Below are 12,131 nucleotides of genomic sequence, written 5' to 3' on the forward strand. Positions count from 1 at the left end.
GGTTTGAATTCATGTATTATTATTATTATTTATTTATTTTGTTAACTTATAAAAGTAGTTTTAATAAAAACTGACATTTGTGTCCTGTCAGACATTGTAGCTTATTGAATGTGATCCTTGCCCCACCATTCAGGAAGGTATTATGCTGTGCCTATTCCACAAATGAGGGAATTTAGGTTCGGTAACCACCCTCCAGTTACACCCTCTCCTCGTTGCCATGTTTTTGTTGCATCTTCTTTCTCAGATACCTTCTCTCTTACACTAATTTGTATTTCCCCACTTTTTCTAATTTGATGAAGGTGGAGAACCATTTCACTACATCCTTCCTCCTCCTTCCAGGTACTAGTTCTGAAGGGTATACTCATCACTAATTTCAGAATTGCTTATTTCCACTTGAAATATCTAGAAAGCTCTGTTGTTGTATTTCATTCACTTATCCTATGTAATAAAACCCTAATATGCAAATTGACCAAATGGCAGAACAACCTGTCGCTATGATGCGCACTGATCACCAGGGGGCAGATGTTCAACGCAGGAGCTGCCCCCTAGTGGTCAGTGCGTTCCCATAGGGGGAGCGCCGCTCAGCCAGAAGCCAGGCTCACCTAAGCCAGCAGTCGGACATCCCCCGAGGAGTCTCGGACTGCAAGAGGGCACAAGCTGGGCTGAGGGGACCCTCCCCAAGTGCACGAATGTCATGCACCGGGCCTCTAGTGATGAAATAATTGCCCATCTTTAAGTGAATCTTCTTGACTGTATTGAAATTTGGAAATAGCATTAACCTAGAATGCAATGATTACATTTATACATACTCACTTGGCTTTTATAAGGTCAGATAATATTGAAAATTACAGACCATAAGAATGACTGGGTTTGAATGGATCTCTGTGCTGTTGTTCAATAAATATTTACCATCTTATTAGTGAAACAAGTAAAATCAGATTTCTTCTTTTCCAGTTATGACCAGCGAGGAATGTATCTATTAGCTGGGACATTAGAAGGACACATCTTTGTTATCAGTGCCAAACCCTCAAGCTCATTTCAGATCTTTGGATTCATAGGTACTACATAAAATGCTTATTAATTTAAAATATTGGTCACTTTATTCCAAAGAACTTAAGGTGGTGAAAATGGGGCTATAGTGAGATAATTATTTGTGGCTTATTTTCTAAAAGAGAAACATTTAAATAACTGTTAAAAGTTACTTAGGAGAATTCCTGTATCATATTTAGAGGTATTTAGTGTATCTGCTTGGTACATAGTTGATACTAAATAAATTTTCTTGAATCTATCAATGAATTAATTAATGAAATGACTAAATATTCCTAATATTATTACAAAGAGAAGTTTGATTGTTTATCCCTAAAATATTTTTTAAAAATAATATTTGACCTCTATTTAATAAAGATATTTAAAGAAAGTTTTATGACATGAGTGTTTAATGTTGCCTCTTTAAACAAAATGATATCCAACTTTTTTCAATAATGTTTATTTAAATGCCCAAGTAAACCACATTTATAGAGGCAAGATGGTACTTATATGATAAACAGCAAGAACTAATGTATATTCTCTCTATCTTTACATACTAAATACATATATCTATTTCACCTGAACATATTTTTAAGCTCCATTTACCTACTAGGTATAAAATGCTGAACTAGGCCCTGTGGGACACAGAAAAGCCAAGGAGACAATTTAGTGGAGGAGGAATAAGCAGAGTGCTGTGTAGGCACAGAGGAAGAAGCAATTAATTCTGCCAGGTGTGAGGAAATGAGTGGAGGTAAAGGGGGGAACTAGTGGGGATTGCAGAGGATGAGGAACAATTTTCCAAGGGGTTAAAGTGTGGAGGATGGGCCATATTAGTATTTCATCTCAAAATGAAAGTTGGAGCAAAAGCCCTTGGAGTGGTAAGTCTGGTGTAATAAATAGGTAAGCAGAAAAGTTTACTAGGTGATAATTATGGCGATAAAGTCTGAAAGAAGACAAAGGGTCTTGAGTATCATTCCAAGGAGTCTGGACTTTGCTCTGTGGTTAAAGCGATATCATCAGAGGTTTTCAAGATGGAACTAGTGTGATTTGACTTAGTTTTTAGAGGATGACTCGGGCACAAATGTGAAGGATAGAACAGAAAGTCAAGAGAATGGAATAAAAAAAGTGTTAGGCAATTATTCTAGTAGCCAGACATAAGGTGATATTAATCATAACAATAGCCAACTTTTATTGAGGGATTTCTGTGTTCTAAGCACTTTTTAGTTTATGTAATTCTTACAGTTTTTATGAGGTAGGGACTATTATTATAGTACTAATTTACAGATGAGGCATTTGAAGAAGAGAGAGAGTAAGTGCTGTTCCAAGTCATGCAACTAAGTAGTGGTGGAGTCAGGACTCAAACTCAGGAAGTCTGGCTTCAGGGCTCCTGCTGTTATCCACCGTGCACATACCCAGGCAGCAATCACAGAAAGAAAAAAGGAAGGAACAGCTATGGGTGACTGGATTGGTAGGACTTGGTATTTGACTATATGTGAAAGGGCAAGAGCAGCAGTGACTCTAAATTTTCTAGTCTGCATGGTGAAAGTAAGTGATGTTATCAAATGAAGAAAAAGTCAAGAAAAGAAATTATTGAGGATAAGGAATAGAGTGAGCTGAAGAACTCTGTAGATTTGAAACCAATAAGCTCTTTATTCAGGGATCTTTAACATAAGTTTGGAGATGGAGATTTGTAGTTCACAGTTAATGGTAGAATTCTAATCTTGAAATCATAGAAGCTATTGAGATGGCTTAAGAGGACAGATTAGAAACAAACCCAGTTGCTTAATGAAGCTAGACAGGTAACCTTAATATGTAAATTAGGTGACACAGAGTGTGGTAGGACCTATGGCTGACCTCAGAGTGGATGCAAGTTCTGCCTAAATAGTCCGTTCTTATTGTTGTTGATAATCCTCACTCGAGGATATTTTTCCATTGATTTTTAGAGAGAGTGGAAGGGGGGCAGGGGGAGAGAGAGAGAGAGAGAGAGAGAGAGAGAGAGAGAGAGAGAGAGAGAGAGAGAATATCATCGATGTGAGAGAGACACTTCAATTGGTTGCCTCCCACATGTGCCCTGACCAGGGCTAGAGATTGAGCCTGCAACCTAGGTACCTGCCCTTGACCAGAATCGAACCCAGGACCCTTCAGTCCGCAGGCCCACATTGAGCCAAATCAGCTAGGGCAATATTCCATTTTTAAATAAATCTGGTCAAAAAGAATATGTGATGGGAAAAACTGTTTCCATTGAAGTTGTGGACAGAGAAAGACGAGGCAGTGGAGAAAACTGAGGACAGGCCAGAGTAATAAGAAAACTGGGAGTCATCCACTCTAGACGAAGCTTGAAGGAAGAAGGCTGGGTGAGGGTATATACATACTATGGCAGACGTGAGGTGAAGACTGGGAAGAGGCCCTCATATATCTGCCAGTCATGGTAACCCCTGGGAGAGTTATTTCTTTAGAGTGGAGAGACAAAGAGGTTAGGGAGAAAGTGGTGATCAGAAAATAAAGTCAGTAAGTGGCAACTCCTGTTTTAAGAAGTTTGCAGTTGAAAAAAGAGAATAGGATGGTAATTGTGGTGGGGAAGTAGGGTTGAAGGAAGGTCCTGATTTGAGCATAGGGGAGTCTTGAGGGCTAAATAGAAGAAACCATAAAAAAACACAAGAAAATAAAAAGAAGTAATTGATAGCCCATGGTCTAACATGACATTATTAGAGGCCTGAGCTCAAAATCACAGATGGAAAGGGTTACATTTTGTTCCTACAAAAAAATGTCAGGAAATGCAGGGGGTGGATGGGAACAGTGTGAGATTTGGATAAGAGAGTTGAGGTCATGTTTGTGTCAGATGTTCTCAGTCTTCCTTGCTAAGTAAGAGGAAAGTTCATCCACTGAACACCTGAGGGGAGGGGCTGATATTGGGGGCCTGAGAAGGTGGAACATGCAGAACAGCCCCCACAGAGAGGGAGTAGTGACCTGGAGAGAACTCACGGTGGGCCCCAGGCATGAACCTTGCAGAAGTCCGATTATCTAGGTTTCTGGAGGACTAGTCCAGTATATTTCTACCACACTCTCAATACCTTGACTAAGATGCAAAGAATACTAAAGGCTGCGTTAGTCCAATATTGGGAGTGGGCATACCAGCTATAGTGGACATTCCAGAGGCCAGAGCATGTAGGTGTTCTGAGTTTGGTAGGCCTGGAGGATTCCCCGGAGGCCTCCCTGCCTGGGAAAGATGCTGAGCCCCTTAGCAGGAGACTCCATTATGTGTTCATCACTGTTGAAAGGTCATTTTAAATATCTAGTAAATTTGGATCTAAAGATTTAGTGAAGGGAATTCTATAATGTGGTATCTTACTTGAAAAGATAAAAGATTCCTTAAGCTTATCGATGAGCACTTGTGGTGTTGATCTCTTTTCTTTCAGAGGTGGAAAAAGGCATTTTACAGATAGCCACAGTGTCTCTTTTGGAAACAGATATAGTGGAAGTGATGGTGCTTTCTCCACTTCCAGAGACAGGACGAAGCAGGCTGGAAATATTTACTCTGCCTAAAATACTACCACTAGGTAAAGAAAAACCGACAACCAAGTCTGTCCTGTCCTGGACCCTGCTATAGCTTTTTTTTCTTTCTTTTGATAGCATCCTGCCCCCCACCCCGCCCCCTTTAACACGTGAAGAGGTACAATGGCCATCTTTTGTGTATCTACAAAGTGAAATTAATGAGGCTACTAAACAATATGAAATGTGAACTTTCTTCTAGGCCTTGTCATTCATATGAATCTACCCAATTACCAGAGAAAAGAAACAGGATCAACGGGCACTTTTGTCAAGTTGATTTGCCATTTTGTGGTGTCTCTTTTTTTGTAATTTTAAATATACATAGCCAAATTCATATAGAGTGCTGTGGAGTTACTTTCACTGATGAAATTCTAAAGAAAGCTTTCTGGCCAGAGGTCTGATAAAATAGACACTCTTTCTGTTTTAGGTAACAAATATCTAGGTAGCTATTTTGCAAATATATAACTGTAGAACATAAGAGAGCTAAAAACCTCAATGTATGTTTATATTTTAATTAGCCATGTTTTAATTAAAGGTCATCATGAATTTCTTTGAATGATATATCTCTGTTTAATTGATGAAACTAAGGCCTTATAAAAGATATTTTATTCACTATTAATTATTTAATACTCAAGTATTTCTAATGGAGCCAAGTTGTTTTTAAATCATTTTTATCACCTACTAGCCTCTGTATTATTTATTGAGCATTTACATTTTTTATTTTACTTTTCATAGTTTTTTATAACAATTAAAAAATAAAATCAATATATGGTGCAAGTGATCTCTCTTCTTCCTTAAATCTTACAGTTTTTGCAACCTTTGCTGATGAAAGAGGGAGGATGAGAGATGAATTCATTCATAAGTTCCTGTACGAGGTAGAGCACTCTCTGTCCTCTGCAGTGTTGGACTTCCAAAGTCACATAGTATACGGTTTCTGTACTGAAGTGCCATACATCTGCTGCTATCAACTTCCTAAACAAGTAGGCCAAAACTTAAGCTTGCTATCATTTATCTCAGCAATCAAGATTGACACATGGTATTACTAAGACTTGATCCATGCTTTAACATTATAGTCCAGTTAACAAATGGCTTTATTATAGTACGTAATTTCCTTGAATTAGACATATATTAGCATGACTTGTTAATCCATCAAAATATGTTGCAGCAACCTCACACTTGTGCTACATATATCATACTGGTCAGATAAATATGCAGATGACATAATATTAGTTTAGTGCCTTGAAAAAACAATCTAATATTAGAAAATATATCCCACAGGTGTGCAGGCTACAGAATTGAGATTTTCAGTGGAAATTGGTACTTAAATCCTAAGCAAAATTGTACAAAATAGAGACATGGGAAAATATTGTGGACCATCTTTCTGGGGGTTGGGGGAATGGGATTGCTGAGGTTGGGAGGGAGTAGGATTGGTGGGGATGGGGAGGAGCAGAGCATTCTAGACAAAAATCACAGCATGTTCAGAGGCTTAAAGATGGAGTACGTGAAACACATAGGGGGTATATTGAGTAATTTATTTTGACTTGAGCATGGGATTATCCTATCTAATAAAAGAGTAATATGCAAATTGACCATCACTCCAACACAAGATGGCTGCCCCCATGTGGACACAAGATGGCCGACACAAGATGGCCAGCAGGGGAGGGCAGTTGGGAGGGACAAGGCCTGCAAGGGAAGGCAGTTGTGGGAGATCAGGCCAGCAGGGAAGGGCAGTTGGGAGGGACCAGGCCTGCAAGGGAGGGCAGTTGGGGGCGATCAAGCCTGTAGGGGAGGGCAGTTAGGGGTGACCAGGCCGGCAGAGGAGGGAAGTTGGGGTTGACCGGGCCTGCAGGGAAGGGTAGTTGGGGGGGACCAGGCCTGTAGGAGAGGGCAGTTAGGGGTGACCAGGTCTGCACGGGAAGGCAGTTAGGGGTGACCAGGCCTGCAGGGGAGGGCAGTTATGGGCAAACAGGCTGGCAGGGGAGGAGTTAGGCATCAATCAGGCTGGCAGGGGAGTGGTTAGGGGGTGATCAGGCTGTCAGGCTTGAAGCAGTTAGGGGCAATCAGGAAGGCAGGCAGGTGAGCAGTTGGGATCCAGCGGTAGGATCGGGCCTAAACAGGCAGTCGGACATCCCTCGAGGGGTCCCAGATTGGAGAGGGCGCAGGCTGGGCTAAGGGACACACACCCCCGTGCATGAATTTCATGCACCGGGCCTCTAGTATGAAAATAATTCATGAGAAATATTGTCAGTGTAGTGTGGGATCTTTATTGGTAACTAACATATAAAGACTTTTCTTAGTTGGTCAAAATGAACTTTTATTTGCAAACAAAGATGAAAAATGTGATACAAATACAGATGCCTACTTTGTATCAGTTTATTTCCAATGACTGAGTTTGCACATTTGAATCTGACCGTGTATGCACAACTGCAAACACTAAGATGATGCTCCCTGATCTTTCCTTTAATGCAATCATTTTCTTTGATTGGCAGGAACACAGTGGTATTTACATTCTTAAGCCATACCGAAAAGTGCAGAGCAAACAATATGGACCTGGAATGCTCTCTCTGTCTGGGCATGGATTGTGGCTCATAACAAGAGCTAAATGTGGAACTATGTATATCCGAGACATTCACACTTTGGTAATCTTTTTTAAAAAATTATGGGATGTATATCTTGATCTCATATAAGGAGCAAAAACCCTTAGGAAAGGAATTGGAATTCTTTCTTAAACTGAGGCATAACTTATTACCACTGAAGGTATTATTGACTTTAACATTACGTGGATTTATGTGCCGAGGTTTAAGTTTCTGAGGGAGGAAACATCAACCAGGGACTAAGAACTGCAAAGAAAAAGCCCAGGGCAGGACTGCCAGGCCAGCTTTTCCACCACTTGGTTGTGTGTCTTGGAAACTCACTGAGCTTCAGATGCTCCTCTGTAATATTAGGGAAGGCTTGCTTGCTCTCACCAGTGGAATTCTGGCAAGAGCCAGTGGGAGGATGTATGCAAAACTGTTTTGGCAACAGTGAATTGCTGTGCAAACCTAGGGATTATTGTTGCTATCTGCCTGTGCTGAAGGGCCTCTGGGCTGGTTGCTGCTGCCCCCACCTGACTCTTCCGTGATGCTGGAACCAAATTGTACTGGTCATCAGTATAATGTAATGCAGTCAGTGATTCTTATCCAGGGTTCCACCCCACACACCTGAATCTTCGCAGAGACCCACATGACACATGCCTGCTTGTCCAGATCAACTGAGCCCTGGTTGTGCCCATCCAGTTCTTCTTGCTCACATGTGCAAGAAAGCGTATTTGGAACACAGTTGGGCAAAAGTGTTATTATTATACAGGAAAAACCTTAAATCCCTTAGAGATTATTTTTAAGTGAACAATTTGCAAACTCTGTTACACTGTGTCTTATTCAAATGATTTGTAATGTACAAGACAAGTGATAGTGGCATGATGTGGCAAGATGTCAAAGATTTGGGGGGTTATTTTATGTAAAGTACCTAATATATGAGGTTATTATCCATGGCAGTATTGCTTGTGAAACAATCTAATGTCCATCAACAGAGGGCTGGATAAATAGAAGATGGTACATAAACAATACATAAGTAAATTGTGGAATATTACACAGCTGTAATACAGAATGAGAATATCTTTATGCAACAATATGGAAAGAACCCAAGAACACTGTTAGGGAAGAAAAACAAGGTGCATAATATAGGTATTATACGACAATTTATGTTTTAAAAGTCTATAAACATTTATTTATTTGCATAAAAATGTCTGAATTGTTGAAGGTATTGCCTTTGGGAGGTGGTTGGGGAATGGTGACATGAAAAGTTCACTGCATGCAATTTTATAGTCTTTTAAATTTTGAACCATTTAAATGTATTACCTATTCAAAAAGTTAAAAAAATTTAAGGTATCAGGTTTTGAGAAAACGAGTATGACACAGAAATCCCAGTTTTTAGTCCAGGGGCTTAAACTGTTATCCTGTTACCAAATTAGTGATGTGTTTGGGTTCTAATTAAACTGGTTTGATTAACGTCCTCCATGTGGGGCATGTTATCCTTCTTTTTAAAAAATATTTTTATTGATTTCGGAGAAGTAGGGAGAGGGAGAGATAGAAACATCATGCTGATGAGAAAGACTCATTGATCTACTGCCTCCTGCGTACCTCCAACTGGAGATCGAGCCTGCAACCCGCGCATGTGCCCTGACTGGGAATCAAACTGGTGACCTTTTGGTTCCTGGGTGGATGCTCAACCACTAAGCTGGGCAGGCATGTTATCCTTTTTTCACTGTGCCCATCACCCTCTCTTATCACACTCAGCCTCTTTGCACATAAATGGAACCCGCCTGATTCTTGAAGCCATGTGAATTTGCCCCTCTGCTTGCTCAAGGCCCCTCCCTTAACTTCATAGCTTTCAGCAAGTCATTTACTTCTCTGTGTATGATTTTCCCATTACAAATTGATGATGATAATCCCTCTCCTTCCATACTACCACAAATGGGAGAATGACTTAGTATTGGTGAACGTGTTTGGACTAGGGATTTTCAGTGCTCTGTATTACCCAGAGGCTACTTCCATACCAACTGAAACGCTGTTAACAAATAGAAAAAGATTTATCAACAAGCAAAGTACACGTAATCCCCTTAGAAAAACCATGTAATAGAATTGTTAATAATTTTTGCACTTTGTTCCTAAAACTATTAAGGAAACACTTGTTCGGTGTCGGAGTCATTCTCACCAGGGGCATGGAATTCAGTCAGTGAGAATTTCATTGGATGGACAAACCATTCTGGTGAATGGGAGAGATGATGGCACCCTTGTTTGCCTAAGATGGAGGTACGTACAGTAAACAGTAAGCAACCTCACACGGTATGTTTTAAAATAGACTTTGTTTTTATTTAGGTACAGCAAAGCCAACATAACAGGAGACAACTGCCACTGAAAAGATTGTTATACTCACAGAATCCAAGGGTGGTGGTGGGGGGAATATGCCATGCTATTGGGGGCCCACATGGGGTACCACCAGGGTAGGTAATGAGGCAGAGGAAGCAGGAAAACCATGGACAAGAGCCTTTATTATAGTTTCCATGGGAAGGAGCAGACAGATTTAGAATTGACTAGTTTGGATAATTTCAGTGGATTCTGGGGCATAGGGACTCCTAGTTGTCTGATACTTCACCCTGAGATTATTAGGGCCAGGAAACAGTGGCCCCGTGTGGAATCCCAGTGGAGGTAATGGTTGGGGTGTGGGGTTCTGGATTAGTTGATTTGGATTTGAAAGGTGGGCTGCTGTGTAAGTTGTTGACTATCTCCAGGAATTGGCTAGCCCTGGGAGGGTAGTCCTTCAGGGTCAGCATGGCCCCAAATGTCAAAGCATCAAAAGACAAGACAAGAAAAGACATGGTTAATATGTATGAGATTATCAGTCCTCTTTCATGACACCTGTTGGAAGAGTATAAGAATTGAGGACAATTTTGAAGAATACATACTTTAAAAACTCCTGTTTATCCCTAAAAATACTTACATAGATATGTATGTAAGTGTATACACAAAGAGGCTGACTTTCCAAATTATACTTTGCTTAAACAATATTAATTTATTTACTAGTAGACTTTGATTAGACTAAAATTAAAATTCTAGAACTGCAATCTTGAAATCTCTGTCATTTATATCATGTATTTCCATGTGTTCCAGCTTCCTTTCTGGGGATTTTTCATTTTCTTTCTGGTCATCCTCGTAACCATGGTTATTCATGGCATTTGCTGTTCTTTTTTGTCTAGACATTTATATCTGTCTATTTTAATGACCCATAACAGCTTCCTCTGAAGAGGTCTTTCTACTGTTTTCCAGTAGATGGCGCTGAATCACAAGATTTTTTAGCTCTGTGATCTAGTGGACTTCCACAGCTTCCTTAGGATAGTATAGGCATGATGCTTGCAGGTAGGGTTTGTTTTGCCCTCACTGTAATAGTGACCCCTGACCTCTGTGGGGTCCTGCCCCAAGTACCCAACCTGGGGATCACTTACAGAGGGAAATAGGGGTTCTACTGCAATAGTTCTTGGTTTACAGAAAATATGCTCCTCAATTGGACTTGAGGGCAATGGGAGGTGAGTTTTGGGAGTCCAAGGGGCAGGACTCTGTGGTTCCATTTGTTTGTCTGAAACACCATCATTGGTCCCACAGTGGAGAGCAGCCTCATGGCAGAAGCCTGGGCTCTATCAAGCATCTGCTAACTCACACACTCTTCACCCTGCTGGGCTAGCCCCCCCACCCCCCACCGCCCCACAGCATTCTGTTTCTCCAGGCCAAAGGAAGCACCTGCTACCACTGGCTTCATCCCCTCCCCAGGCTAAGCCATCACTACTTCTGCAGGATGTCTGTGCTTTCCTCCCTCTCATCTCCCTGTTTATTCCAGGTTGCCTACCTTTAGATGTTTCAATGCACAGGTATCTCAGGCATGCCTCTATATTGAACAGGGAATTCTTTATTGAATTATAGTTGGTTAACTTGTAATTTCAGAGGGGGAGACCAAGGGGATCTCTCATGCCACCATTTCTCTGATGCCCTAGAATTCTAAATAAACAAATACTACTGAAGCGTGCAGATGATGACCAGGGGCAGAGAGCAAGAAGGTGATAGCCTGGACTTTAAATGTTGTTTTGTTTGATCTGCCAGTGGACATCACTAGTCAGTGTGTAGTTCATTTCCTTAGAAATAATATCTCATAGTGCCTCATGTGATCAAAGCAATAATAAAACATGGCCTTTCACAGTGACATTTGAAAATGTTAAATATTGTGAGATTTTATATCATAACAATTTTGTTAGCCACTTAGTTCAAAGACTAATTTGAATACTGCAGCATCATGCTCATTTTATACTTAGACTCTTAATTAACTTGTATTTTATATATGTCCTAACATATCCTTTATAGTCAGTGAACAAATAGCATCTCAGGTAACAGCAAACAGTATAGTTTTCTTTAAGCCCTATTAATGGAAGTAAAGACATTTCTACCTATCATAGTTAATTACTTTTGACTCAAAACAAAGTTGACTTTGAAATCTTAGTCCAGGACTTATTAGCTTGTAACCTCAAAACAGATGACAGCCCTTCTAAAACGATGTTATTCAAGGTGGGGCCTGCAGCACCTGTGAGCTTGTTATAACTGCACTAGAGGCCCTGTGCACGGATTCATGCTCGGTGGGGTCCCTCAGCCTGGCCTATGCCCTCTCACAATCCGGGACCCCTCAGGGGATGTCGGACTGCCAGTTTTGGCCCGATTCCTGCCACTCAGTAGCGCTGCTACGGAGGCTGGAGAGGCTCCCACCCCTGCAGCTGTGCTCGCCAGCCATGAGCCTGGCTTCTGGCTGAGTGGCGCTCCCGCTGTGGGAGTGCACTGACCACCAGGGAGCAGTTCCTGCGTTAAGCATTTGCCCCCTGGTGGTCAGTGTGCGTCATAGCGGTTGGTCAACCGGTCATTCCAGTTGTTCTGGTCGTTCCGGTCATTCTGGTCATAATGGTCGCTTAGTCTTTTACATAT

General features: G+C 41.0%; 1 protein-coding gene across 1 annotated transcript in view; it reads left to right on the forward strand.

The window, feature by feature from the left end:
* CFAP43 (cilia and flagella associated protein 43) overlaps nucleotides 1-12,131 on the forward strand; it is a gene marked incomplete at its 5' end in the record, with an annotated part of 87,485 nt that overhangs the window by 35,916 nt on the left and 39,438 nt on the right. The window contains 5 exons of the mRNA XM_080640036.1: nucleotides 955-1,058; nucleotides 4,443-4,583; nucleotides 5,383-5,555; nucleotides 7,065-7,214; nucleotides 9,295-9,425. Coding sequence (XP_080496162.1) covers nucleotides 955-1,058; nucleotides 4,443-4,583; nucleotides 5,383-5,555; nucleotides 7,065-7,214; nucleotides 9,295-9,425 — 699 coding nt within the window. The remainder of the gene's footprint in view (nucleotides 1-954; nucleotides 1,059-4,442; nucleotides 4,584-5,382; nucleotides 5,556-7,064; nucleotides 7,215-9,294; nucleotides 9,426-12,131) is intronic.

This window comes from Plecotus auritus (genome assembly GCF_963455305.1).
Source record: "Plecotus auritus genome assembly, chromosome: 9".
Lineage (NCBI taxonomy): Eukaryota > Metazoa > Chordata > Mammalia > Chiroptera > Vespertilionidae > Plecotus > Plecotus auritus.